Here is a 14,368-nt window from a genome sequence, read left to right as displayed (position 1 = left end):
GCCGCACGATGCGGACGGAAGCCTCTGAAGCCGTTCTCATCATAATAACGCACTGCAAGAACCCGGCAGCACGTTTTCCACATTGCTTCGCCGTTTTATTTTTCTATCCTGCGGCGCATGCAGGCAGTGTCACCGGGTTAACTAACCCACTGTCAAAAAGTCAAACAGCACCACTGCAGAGTAACAAAAATGACCTCACAGGGAACAGCATAAACAATAGTCTATAAGGTTGCTTTGCTCATCATCTGTGAGGTAGCTCTGCTGCATCACAGAAAGCGAAGGATAAAACAAGACTTACTGAGAATACTGACTTAGCACATCCTGCTATGTTCGATGGGAATGAATGCTCATGTGAGGAACCATTTGCAATACATTAATAAATCACAGTCTCTTCTAGACGGCAGATACCAGAGGACTTCCGAAACCGTCTGTTTTTATAACCTGTTTTTATAGGCATAGGTGTTTAGACTATGTTGAAACAGCCCATAAGGAACACCTGATAGAAGAAAAAGGCTAAATGCTAAAGAGCAACTTCCATATCAGTATTTTTTTATTATTTTGAAAGGACACAAAACCTCGCTGGAAAAATTTGTGAGGTTCAATATTTTGTAAAGTTTGAAAATCACATGTCCAACTCATACTTCTACAAATAGATTCTTATCCTCAATAATTTAATACATATTTTACCCTGCTCTTCTAATTGAAAAGAGTGAGCCTGTAGAGTATCCCCTTCCATCACCAATTTATACTGAATCAATTTTCAGGAACATTTGTTAATAATCCCTTGTGATCATACGAATATTTTCCTAAATTCTGGGTTGTCTAGTTCCAACCGATAAAGTAATGTAAATAATGTCTTCTAGGAGAACATCTTCATTGAAACTTGGTGATATACCAGCCCATCTGCAACTCAAACCTGAAAATGCCACTACTACATATAAGTACTTACCGGATTATTTGGAGCAAGAATCAAACGTCAGCTCACCCGGTTCTCACATCTTTCAATGCAAACGGGGTTCAGAGGCTTCTCTGTCAGATTTAATTCCAGGGTTGCAAGAATGCAACCATGTGCAGAGGCACCTTCAGAGCACTTCCTGGAGCCTTCAACTCTCCATTCGTACTGCTAGAGAACTGTTGGGAGACGCCTATCGTAACACGTCACATTAGCTCTGGGGTTAAGGCAATACAAATGCAAATTTTCTCTGAGGATTTTGCAAGATTTGGATGTACAGAGACTCCCTGGTATGCTGTTTTATGTCCCCAAGATCACTCCTTAGATTTAGGATCACAGATGTGCCATCCCTCTGGCTTCTCTCCTCCTAATGACAGAAATGGTATTATAAATTTGTTTACAACTTCACACCACTTTAGAATTATGTGCAATATGTGCAGCACTCTCAGAGCTCCAAGATGAACTGCAACTAAAGGTAGCTGACCTAGCATTCAAAAGATTCACATGCTTTATCACTTTTCTTGGCTGCATTCATCGTAGGCTAAATATTCCCTGTTTTCTTCATCACTTTCCCTTGCGCCTTATACACAAAGTAAAAAAATCTGCTGACGCTGTGATTTTAGACTTACATTATCATTTTCTGGGAGAGCTTTCCGCTCAGTCAAAAAAACCTTTGTGCAGTGCAGCAGCTCTCGTTGGATTCCCTTTAGATTTATTTCCCCAAAATACAGTGTTACTGAAAGATACAAGTAGGCTCAGAAATCATCTATTTCTATTAACTTCTGCAAGCAGTAAATCATTATTCACTACACAAAATTAGTCTCACAACTAGATCTGAATGGTATCACATTAATTTCCTGATTAACTCACCACTCCTAAAACATTAAGAGAATGGGTACTTGTGAAAACACACGCGTGTAAAACAGAACACTTTATATACTATCAAATATTTAATTTTTAGTTCACATGTACTAATTTATTTTTGATAAGGGATTGCTAAAGACTGCTTAGATTCTCAGAGATCTTAGTAGCATTCGCAGAACTGAGCAGGAGGAATAAACTGATGACTTCCTTTCTATCCAATCCTTCCTCCACTTTTCCATACTTCAGAGATGATGACTATCATCACAGCCAAAGCCCAAATTTCCTTGTAATGTGGAAAAAGGATTTGCACTTGCTTTAGTCTTAGGAGAATACCCTAAACCCAAGTACATTCTCAGCCTATATGCATAACCAAGCTCCTAGGTATGGCTCGTAAACTAACAATACTCATCAGAGCAGGTAGTAGAGCCCAAATGCTCCATGTCCAGATTATGTCCTGATCAGATTTCAAATCTGGGTTATCTCTCTTTTACGTCTATATATGACACAGAATAGTAGATTATATTTTGTTAACAAACAGCCTAAATAATTCTGCAATACTGAAGAAAATTTCATTGACATTTCCAAAAATACTTATTTATAGACAAATATATATAAAAATATACACAAACATATACAGAACGTTCATAATTACATATCACTCCTTTCGTTTGGCCAAAACAACTTGCTGAATGTGATTCAAATGTTCACATAACTGTGACTTGCCTGAATCTGTCTTTTTCAGCAAGTCATGATTCACCAGCAAGTATATAAATAAATCTTAAAAAAAAACCCCAAACCAACCAAACCCTTACACTCACAGAGTTCTGCTTACAAGACTAGAGTAACTCTGCACTTTTTTTGTGCATGGCAAGCAGGCTGATGTAGCTATTTTCGTTTATAACCCAAAATGAAAAAAAGCCAAACCCCACAATGTCCATTAGAAACAACCGAAGTACATCAGGAACAACAGAAATCTCAAAATACTTCATGATGGAGGTCAGATATTTAAATTATATTTACACTATTTACATTATTACTAACAAAATACTGTTAATAGTTGTGCCATGGAAATACTCAGTAAACTTCTCTGGTTTATGTTTGGAAAGAAGTGTTAGAGTGCACTACACTGCATAAAGAAGACAGTGTTTTTTAATATACAAATCAGCTGAACATAACGTGCAAGGGAGAAGCGTGTTCAGATCAGCAAGACCAAATCACTAGGTGGTTTTTAAGCACCCCTCTAAGAAAGGCTATTTTTGGCCTAATATCCAGTTATATCACATTTTCAAGCCTTGGAAAAATTCTGAAAGACTAATTAGGGTATTAACACAGCACAGGTGTTCACAAAAACCAGCTCTAGCCCACGTATGTCCGAAGAAACCAGGTAAAAGCTGGTAAGGATTCTGATCAAGAAATCAATGATAGGAATAGAATAGCTCAAATCATTTTAAACAACAGTTGATCTCAGTGTTGACAGATATCTGGACAAGTAGATAGAGATCACTTGTGAGTTGTAAGAAGCTTTTACAAAGCTTATCTGAACGGTGATTTTATATCTATATCATACCTGGCAGCTCTGGTCACTTGAAGCTACATCTTCAAGACAGAATTTTCTATTACCACCTTCCAAAATGTCTTGCACAACTTGGTGGCTCTATTTCTGCGATGCTTGCAAACCAGGGTTGAGATATGGAAAGTTGCATCTTTTCCAGTACCTAGAGAACAGGTTTCACATAAGGCACTTCAAAGGAAATATAAACTAGAAATAATTAATTTTTAAAAATCCAAACACAGATGAGGCAGCTACACAGAAGGTTACAGAAAGGGAAAGGAAAAAAAACAACCCACCTTCCAGTTAGGTGTTGCAAGTCTGAATATTTTATTGTCTCCGCCTTTTAAATGACTCACCCATGTTACTGAAACTCAACCCTATCAGGTATTTGGGAGCTTACTGTTCTCTTGCGGGCATGCTGAGCGTCCTACACATGTACATAAAGCCTCTCTAGAGACAGTAATTTAAACTTAATACAAAATGTACCTGACATTTGCACTTATACACCACATACCTACCCATATGGCTCACTGCTGTCCCTTTTTTCAGCTTGCACGAGTAACCACAGCTCCTGGCGTGGTGCTTCGGCCCAGACACTGAACTGCAGTGCTGCTTCTGAGCAATGGCGCGCCTATAGTGCCAAACACTCTCATACAGAGAAATTGCCATGCAGGATCATTGTGAGAGTTCCTAAAACTGGCTGACAGGGTTTGTAAAAGTGGTGAGTCATCATCTAACAGGAGTGTTCTTCTGCTCTTCCACAGGGATTGGTATTTCAAATCCGGGGGTTAATTTACTCAGTGATTACATACATGTGAATCAAAACTGATTACAATTTACGGATGACAAAGAATGGTGAATAATAAGGATATAGAAGGTCTGGAATGTGACTTAGATTACTTGGTAAGTTGAGCACATTTAAATATTTCAGAGCAGAAAATTGCAAATTACACTTAAAGAGCAAGAAATATAAACCACTCTGCAAGAGTCTGGCAAGCAGTATTGCTAGAAGCATTGAAAGATTCCAATAGATGGGTAACTTCACAATATTTTCCACTATAATGCTGCAGAACAGCTAATTTTGTCTTTCAGTGTTTAGACAGAAGGCAATATTTAAAGAGAAAGGATGTGATTATACCAAAGTGATATTAGAGAGAATAGTGTAGATGCACAGCTCTGGTATCAACAGCTGAACCAAGGCATCAAAAACTCAGAGACAAGGCACGGAAGCGATCTGAGAAGTAGAGGATATGCCTTACTGCCAAGGACATGGTATAATCCAGTTAGTAAAAATACAATTGAAAAGCAATTTGACTGCTGTGTTTACTGCCTGCACAGATAGAAAATTATAGCAAGAACTAGTGGTGAAAAGTTGCATTCTCCCTGGACCTGCCAGTTACACGTTCCAATGACTGAGACTTACCAGGAGGCTGCAGCTGACAGAGAGGGAGGCAGCAGAAATGGGATGGAGATTTGGAGGCAATGAACCAGACACTGTAGTTAGCAATAACTGCCTGTAGCTATAATGTAGGTTTTAGTAATATCATTTTTCAATAAAAATGAATGTTAAAAATTTAGAAACATATTGCTTTTCTTTAAAATTATCTTGAAATACTCAGCAGTCATTTATTATAAACTCACTGAGGAAAACAAATGAAGTCTCTTACTCTACCAATATAATCATGGTATCAATCATTATTAATATTTTCTGGCAAGCTGTGCTGTAGTGTAATGTAAACCTCCTTATTTAATATATCAGCATCCAAAATCAGTTGATTAATTTGAAATCCTAACAATTTATTATACTTTTCAAGTCTCCACGCTTTTTTGACTCAAAGCCCAAGGAATTAATTCATTGCTTCCATAGAACTTAATTACTGTCATATCCTAAGGGGCAGTACAAGCTGTTATTTCCAGCAGATGACCCTTACTTAAACTAAATTGGACTTTCAAAAAGATTTAAGTTGTGGAAAATGTTGCTCCTCCACTTATTCCTCTATCCTCCCACTTTCAAGAGTTAAATCTGTCTCCTTGCTAAAGAGGATAAAGGAGAACAGATTGTGTAAGGTTTGGTTGTGCCTCGTAAAGAGCCAAAACCTGTTACCCAGATCTTGCTTTCATTTTTTTCCACTGCACAAAACCCTCAGTTTTCAGAACTACACATATTGTGCAGTCACTTTCACTAAATATAGAAAAAAACCCTAGGTATTTAACAAAGGCCTAAAACCTCAAAAATATAATTGTCTAACTCAGTTCTTGAATTGCATAAAAGATCCATATTAATGAGGCAGGTCTTTTACTAGCCAGCATCATCTTCAATGCTGAATACAAGGTTCTGCATTTGAAAAGGTGGTCGTAAAACATGGGTCTACTTGAATCCTGCAGCAAAACAAGCTGGTGGTTTTCTAATGTTAGTTCCTGTGTTAAGAATTGTCCAGCGGGCACGGTTTTTAGCAAATAGTAAATCTATAAATCACACCTTGCATAATTCTCCAGGGATTTGTTAAAGAAAGAGGATCAAAAGCACATTGTACACTTCAAGATGTACATAAAATAACCAAACAACCTAAATTAGCAATGAGTGTTAGAAGAAAACCCAAACACCCCATGCACACCACCTTAAAAGATGGCCTAAGGAACGTGTTAAAATTACATTCCTTGTTTTCAAAACCTCTTGAAGAATAGAATATATATTGCAACTTCATAAGTAATCTATCAAGCTTTTAGTGCTCTGATGAAGCTCTCCAATAGCTGAGGACATGCCAAGCTTTTACAAAAACCTTTACTGAAGCATTTAAGCAATTGGATTATAGTTGTACACAATTTTGTGACTGTGTGCATCAGCATCAGCCAGGAAGCTGAGAAATTGCAAATAGGATCATGTACACGGGGAAACTCTGAAGCACTGAAAGCTCCTTGTGTTTTTAGGCTATGGGTTCAGTAAAATAAAGCTAAGTATAGCTGCAGCTGCAGGATGAGTGGGAGCTGGCGAAGCAAAGAGGATAATGGCCATCTTTGAAATCTGATTAAAGAGGTCACTTCCACCATGGAGAGTTCAGGCTGGCAGTGCATATGGACTCACAAGTCTTAAGTACCAGACTGCTGAAAACCGAACAGTACAGGGATTTCAGCTTCCATTCACCCACCACGGTCAAGTGTTTTTACTTCCTTTTAGAGGGAAGTGGAACAGGAAGAATACCAAATTTCAACAGGGATACAGATAGAGAAGTAAAAGCTTCTACAAAACACATGCAGAAAAGGCATCTGAACCACTCCCACATCTCAAGTAACATTCAAATCACTCTGAATGCCATTAACACCTTGGGGTTTTGTTAGAAGCAGGATCTCATCTGCACTTTCACAGGAGGCCCTGTTTTGGGTATTACACTAGACTACACGTGAAGCAGCATCAAGATTCAGGTGGTCTTAAACATTGTAAGCATCTCTAAAGGACTTAAAGGGTAGATGAAGTGGTATTTTAAGTCTGAAGAGCAGCTGACATCAAAATACAAAGTGCAAGATCTTTATAAGGGTTTAAGCCCTTCTTAAATACTTCTACTGTTATTTCCTGTGCAACAAACAAATTGTTAGAGCAGACTCAACAATATTAGTCTGTCTCTATTACTAGTACAACTCAAGTAGTGTATTTTGAGACTCTAGTTTGCAAAAGCTGTAGCTTAACTTGAGAATGCACTTGGCCCAGAAGCTGTCACTACACCGAGTAGCTATGTATCCAAGTCCTTCAATACACAAACCAGCAGAATTTACAAGATGTGCTCCATTCCTTTCTGCTGTTTCTCTAATTAGTTTAACAGATGGAACTGTTTTAAGACCATACTAACAGAAAAAAGGCTTCTTCATTAAAGAGATGAACAGAGTAAGATGCTATATGCTATATGGTTTTTATCACAACTTTGTATTAAAAAACATAGGAAAGGTATAATGCACACATCAAACCAAACCACATTTATTTCATCAGTCACAAGTGCAAATATAGCAACAAGTCAGTTCAGCAAATTACAACACATAGAGAAGAATGTAACGTAAATGCTAAGTACACTGACAGACCAACTTCAAAAGAGCAGCAAAAAACCAGTTTCTTCAAATAAAAACTTCTATTCTTTTTACTTATAATCTAAAATAACATAATAAATCTAGATCAGGAATGTCTCTGCTAATTCATGTTTAGCCACATATTCTGTTATTAACAGTTGCATTATCCAGTGTGCAAAAGGCCTGTCCAAGCTTCTTATTAACAGATGTTTTGGTTTTAAGCAACTTTTACCCAATATTTAAATAATACAGTGCTGACACTAGTTAATATGTTCTGCTATTTGATATTACAAATTTAAGAATATATATTTAAAAAACTAAGTCCAATTTCAGTGTTCCTATACAATTCTAGCTTGATTCAAAGTGGGCAACATTAAAGATAAAATTTAATTATTTTTTCCCAAAAAAAATGGATAGACACAAGTCTTCTCAGATTTTTGCATCATCTTTAAATCTGTAGTTAAAATATATGCAGTACTTACGTATAAAATAGAAAGCATTCCCATTAGGAAGATACTGCAGTGTAATCAGCCATTTTTCCCTACCACTTAGTAGCCAAGGAACAAGATTTATGCTTAACACCCAATCACTATTTTGCTTTACAGAAAAGCAAAAGTTGACTACCAGTATTAGCATCAGAATTTTTACACTGGAAATTTAGTTAACCTTCTTCTTTGTTATGAGTTGTTGCTTCTTCTCTTTTTCTTTATAGGCAATGAATTGAGAGTCTGTACCAAAGATTCTGTCCCACCATGTGAAGGTTGAAGCATAATTGCCGATAAAGTTCATGTGATGGAAATCATGAAAACGGGCCCCAGCATAGAAAGGTATCAAATGAAGAGGGTTCAGCGGAACATCATAGCCACTACAGGGGAGAAAAAAAGAAAGCAGCTATAGTAAGGATTTTTCCCAGTCATAAATCACAAAGTATAGACACTAACTTGTAATTTTTACGAAATCAAAAAGCTTTTGGTATTGTAAGGCCTTGAGGTATTCACTGTAATACTGGCCTAATATGAAAACAAAATCCTTCCTCTATCCTAGCCAAATGCTTCTGTCAACTATCCTGAAGTGGCTTTGGCACTTGTTGACCTTTTCAGCTCAGTTTACTATGCAGTATGAAAACATTTAAGCAAGTCACCTAAAATAAAGAAATAAATAGAATCACAGCTTTAACTGATACAATAGTGATGTTAGGGAGGAGGAACAAGACATTACACAACCTTTTAGTAACAAGCTATGAACATCAGTTCAGCTGCTCATGAAGCCGTATCTCAAATCAACTACAGTTGTAGTATTTCTACTTTTATTTGCAGCTTACTGAAAGTTATTCAAATGTTTAACATTCAAAATATATTATTAAAGTAATATTAAAACCAGAGCAGTTTGCTTTAGAGGGATTTCAACTCTTTAGCTTAATAGTATTGGAAAGCATCTTACCACCACCTAGTGGGGAGAGCACAAGGTAGTTTGTTATAAATAACCAATGTGGACCACAAAGTAAAAGGTAATTACCAAAGGATATTCATATTTTGCATCAATTACTCTATGATGTGTCACATATGCAAGCAATATGTTACTAAGCCAGCAATGATTTGTACAATGAGTTCATTAGTAGCTCATGTTCCACTAAAACACTTAACACTCGGCTTACAATAAAACCCATATGCTTCACAATATATTTACAGATACAAGGTTGAGCGTAATACTAGCATTCAAAAAATCACTCTTACTGTACTCTTTCTCTTGAACATAGGAAAGAAAAGCTCATTCATTTGCAGATGAACTCAACTGAGCCTACTGAGATTTGCACTAGCATTTTGGATCCAAATTTGAAGTCAGTCAGTTTTACAACAGAGACAAGATTCTTGTCCTTCAATAAACAAACAAATAAAAGCAATTTATATATTTATTTTAGAGACAGTCAGTGGATGTATAGTCTAAAGTTTCTCTTTTCTGGGAAACTAACAAAACATTAAAGGGAAAGAACTCTTGGCTGGAATATCACTTTTTATAATTGATTTTCAGCATTCTAATATGCGTAAGATGACTTGTACACCAAATATCAAGAGCCAGACATCCTAAAGCACCTAACTTCTGAGGCCTCCTTGAGATGCTCTAGCTGATAATCTATACTCTCCTAATTAGCAAGATTTATTACTAATACTACCTCAAACTAGAGAACAATGATAACGGTGCAGGTTGTGTCATTCTCTGTAAGTTTGAGACAGAGTCAGGGAGAGAGAAAAAGCAAATATTAAAAAGTAATGAGGATTTCACCTGTGTACATCAATGGTTTCCATCAAGCGACAGATCACCCATGCCCACAGAAGAATCACATGGTTACAGAAAACAACAATTCCAATAAAAAAGCCAGCTCCCAGGATAAGTGTTTCCAGAGGATGTGCGTATTCTGCTTGCATTCCAAATGGAGACTAGAAAAAGAGAACAGACAGGAAAACAGTCACCATTTTCAATTTTATATACCCCCAAATCAGAGTCACCATTTTGTGGTAGTCTCCCCTTCCCATTACCCCACAAGACCAGGACAAATAGAATTATGTTATGGGCAAAGGAAATAGTATTGATTGAGCAAGAGTCCTAACACAGGTGTTAAGCTCCCTGTTGGGAAAACAGAAAACAGTATTCCAAGGTCATGCGGATTATCATTCCATTAGTGATTCCAAACACTTCACTACTAGCTGAAAAGTTGAAAACTTTTATTTAGGCTTACCACTACCCCAGGCCAAAGCATTATTTCAGGAATATGAAAGTGTTTGGCAAGCTCCTATCAGCCTTGCTATGCATCCAGTCTCGGAAACAGAAGAAAGAAGGAAGCCAAAATATTCTCAGAATCAGGATTCACTTAGAAATTTATTTTAAAAATAAAAATTGAAAAACCCCTCATCTTTGATATTTTAAAATACTGTTCAAATGCTATTTTGAGATTGAAATAAGACATTCTTTCCTATGCACACAGCAGTCATTCCTACATTTAGTTTACCAAAACCAACATTCCACAAAGTGTTTGTGAAAGTAGTATAAAAAGAACAGCTTAAAAAAAAATGCTAAAGGTTCGAAGTTTGATTATCAGGAAAAAAAGAAAACACTTTGTCTTAAGAGTAATTTTAAAATCATCACCTTTTACTACCAGGGAAAGTTTTTAGTGAAACAGCCATTAGACTAGAGATCACTTATGTGTGAACTGCTAAGCACTCTCAAGAATAATGGACAGAAGCTGCTCCTGCTGGAGACCTGAGGGGCTGCCAAAATCAAGAGGAAAACAGCAGCTGCTCCTGCAGGTGTACATACATCTGCATGCATTAGCCAATACCAAGCTTCTCTACTATTTGCAGCCCACATAAACCACCCCGACCCAGTAGCTTGCAGTTTATCTTAGGTACACTGTAGTTGTATAACCGCAGCAGTACACATACATAGTAGCACTGACTTTGTGACCCAGAGACAGTGCCACCTAAACACAGATATACCAACTGCAAGGTGTAAGCACTGCCACACCCTGCCTGGCTCAGAACAGTGCCATCTCCAGCCAAGCATGGCTCATTACCTTGCGCTCAATGTCAGCTCCAACACCACTAAATGCAGAACCACCCCAAGTATCTATGTACTGCACTGTGCTCTCAATGCATTATGATGCAGCTGGCTACACTGCTTCCAGAAGCCCACATCCAAAACTATAATCCTTCCCTAAATCAAGTATGCTGCACATATGATGCACACAGAGGCCGTGCAGGAGCCGCCCAGCTGGACTGTCTTCTGGAGATCAGTATACTCTGGGTAACACAGCAGGTGGTGGAGAACTGACAAACGATCGAAACCAGAAGCCTACCATTTCCCCTCCCCTAGCAATGACATACATAAACACACTTATAAAAGCCTGGTTTGCCTAGCTCAACAGATATGATCAAACTTTAGCAAGAGTGCAATCTTTCATTCCCATTAAATGAAATATAATCACAGGAGGTGTTTCAGAAACAGGGTGATCAGGCATTGGAACAGGCTTCCCAAGGAAGTGGTGGAATCACTGTCCCTGGAAGTGTTCAGAAACCATGCAGACAAGGCCCTCAGTGGCATGGTTTAGCGGTGGACTTGGCAGTCCTGGGGGAATGGTTGGACTTGATGATCTTAAAGGTCTTTTCCAACCTAAGACTGTATGAAATAAAGACTTCCAAATAAGTTGTATGAAACCACATATACTAAAAACTATTTTTTAAGAAAATAAAGGAATACATACAACAAACTCATGGTGAACCTTATGGATATACTTGTATATTCTCTTGTGATGCAGCAATCTGTGCAGGAAATAGTGCCAGGCATCCTCAATCACCGCACATCCAAAACACTGGCCAACGAGGACATACCTTTAAAAAGCAGAAGAGCTATTAGTTATAGAATATACTAGCAGATGCATGATCTTGAAAGACAAAATAGTTTATATGCTAGTAAGGGTGGGAAATGTTTACGGCTATTAATGACTGACACTGGCATCACCTTTATAACATACTGAAAATATTAATTACCAGGTGCAAGGGCTATTGTGCTTATCAGCTCATCTATTTATATGCCAAAGTGAGTTAGCATGCAATACAACAAGCTGTCATTCCAATGTGACACACATAATCTATAGAGAACACCCATAGACTGCAAGACCTAAATATAAAAATATAGAGCTGCACCAGCTATCAAACCAGATAGAAAATAGCTTTCCAAGAAAGATGACCTTCTGTTGTAAAGAACTGCTACTATCAGAACACTGACATACTTTAAAAATAAGCTGAATCCGTTCTACGTGCACTTCCTTCCCCAATATGTCAGTTTAGTGCGAAAAACAGGAGAATGTCAGGCAGGTGATACCTTCTCTCCTTTGATGAACACCCTGCTGCTACAGCATAAAACAAGGTGGAAGGAAGAAATGCTCAGGAGACAAAAAACAACTCTGGATAACCCCCAATACATAACCCTTGCCAACATGAATCTTGCTTTGCTCCCACAAATTCCTTCCTAATCTCCTTTCTTCTATCAGAACAATTTGGGGCCATTAAAAAAAAATAGATCTAGAAACCTCTAATAGAAGTTAAACATCAACAGAAGCAAGACTAACAAATGTAATTTACATCATCAAAAGTTATTGTGTATTAGATTTGATTACACTATCTGTTAAATATTCTGCTTCCAACTATATGTAACTCAGTATCAACACATAAGAAAGATGCACCTACCATCTAGGCATCTCTTCCCACCCATACGGGATGTTAAAATACTCTGTGAAGTAATAGGTGCCACAAATCAGAGGAAGCTGAATGAAGAAGTGATTGAAGAGGAGCGTTTTGAAACACTTCCACTGTTTTTCCCATGTTTCTGGTTTATCCTAAGAAGAAGCAGAAACAAAAAGTTATGTTGCATGCTTCTATGGCAGATAACTGAAGTGCTGCAAAAATTATTTTGGAAGCAGTTTCGTTTCACCTTGGAAGACAGATAGGTGGTCCTTCAATAATCCAAATTAACTTAGGCAATAAAAATTACACAGGATTGGATTCAGTTTCACCAAAACCTCTTGTTTTTCTAAGCTAGCTTTCCATAAAACTTAAAGCCCCTCTTAACAGAGGTTGGCTGTCTTTGCCCGTTGTCCCAACTATTCTTGTTATTCCAGTGTTTGCAATTAGCATGAACATTTCACATTCAACAGTTTAACACAAATCTAAGCTTGATTTTGTTCTTCACACCACAGAATGTATTTCCATAGCTAAAATAACACAAAGAGAAGCTGAAGACAGGAGATTGTGAAGAAATAAGCTGTCTTGAAAACACCCAGTTTTTGCATGGAGGCATTTTACCAATCGCTATAATAATACCAGCTTCTGAAATTACTGATTTCCAATTCATATTACAATGAACCAGGGGAAAACCAGTCATCTTTAGATACTGGATGTGCCTACAGGTACTTTGAAACAAACACTTGCTATTAAATAAGCATACCATGTATTTCTTTTATAATACTAAGACAGACCCCTACCACCAGATGCTATGATTCTATTATACCTTCCTGTAAAAACCTTTGCTACCAAAGATGGACTTACCCTTTTCTTCCTATACCACCATGGTGGAAAGGATATCCTCCCTCAAAAAAAACCCTCTTTCCTTCCCCAAAAATCCACTTCTCTTTTTCTCCTCTCCTGCTACACAGCCATAGTAATTTTTCTCTGCCACTTCCAGGATGTCCGAGTGACAGGAAAAATGGGGTCATATAAATTGGAAACTAGGAAACTGCAGTTGTATTTTCCACTTTACGTGTTCAAAGAAAATCAGGAAGTGTGTAGTTCACAACTTTCTCTTACCTGCTGAATTTTATACTTCTGCATGTATGGTATAAACTGAAAGACAAATCCAGGTACACAGAGCAAGAAGTATGAAACTTCATGAACTATAAGCGATCCCCAAGTTGCAATCTGGAACTTTGTGTAGTTATCCAGCATGTAATTCCAGGCATTTTTAAATGGCTGCTGCAGGGGATTGTCAGGCAAGAAAGAGTCTATATATTCCACTGCCAGATAAGCAGAGTTCAAAATGTTAACGCTGTCGTTCATTGCCATTATTCACACATAAAACATCACAATTACAGTTCTTCTGCAGCTGTCTTTAAGCAACCTGAAAATTTTGAGAAAAAATGAATAAACAGCAGTTAAATCTTCGGAAAAACAAAACAGAACATTACCTATCTTAGTTGTTACCTAGTTTTAAAGCAAACACAGGAAAGGAAAATGAAAGGAAGGGAATCAGCTCTCAAGTTTTGGCATTACATCAAGGGAGGAAAATGATAAATAAATATTAATTATTACCTTATTTTATTCCAAGTTTTTTGCAGGATAATTGTATTCTTCACAAAAAGGCTCGAAACAGATTTAGACATTAAATTAGCTGTGAAGTCT

At 37.4% G+C, this 14,368-nt stretch overlaps 1 protein-coding gene across 1 annotated transcript; it reads right to left on the bottom strand.

Moving 5' to 3' along the window:
- Positions 1-7,206: 7,206 nt before the first annotated feature.
- MSMO1 (methylsterol monooxygenase 1) lies at positions 7,207-14,089 on the bottom strand. The gene is made up of 5 exons (XM_010021456.1): positions 13,778-14,089; positions 12,662-12,810; positions 11,677-11,803; positions 9,702-9,856; positions 7,207-8,286 (listed from the first exon to the last, which is right to left on the bottom strand). Exons 1-5 carry the CDS (start codon positions 14,030-14,032, stop codon positions 8,079-8,081), a joined length of 894 nt encoding a protein of 297 aa, XP_010019758.1. The 5' UTR covers positions 14,033-14,089; the 3' UTR covers positions 7,207-8,078.
- Positions 14,090-14,368: the final 279 nt, after the last annotated feature.

This window comes from Nestor notabilis, unplaced genomic scaffold, assembly GCF_000696875.1.
Source record: "Nestor notabilis isolate BGI_N333 unplaced genomic scaffold, ASM69687v1 Scaffold16259, whole genome shotgun sequence".
NCBI classification, from domain to species: Eukaryota; Metazoa; Chordata; class Aves; order Psittaciformes; family Psittacidae; genus Nestor; species Nestor notabilis.
This window is presented reverse-complemented; position numbering and strand designations above follow the sequence as displayed.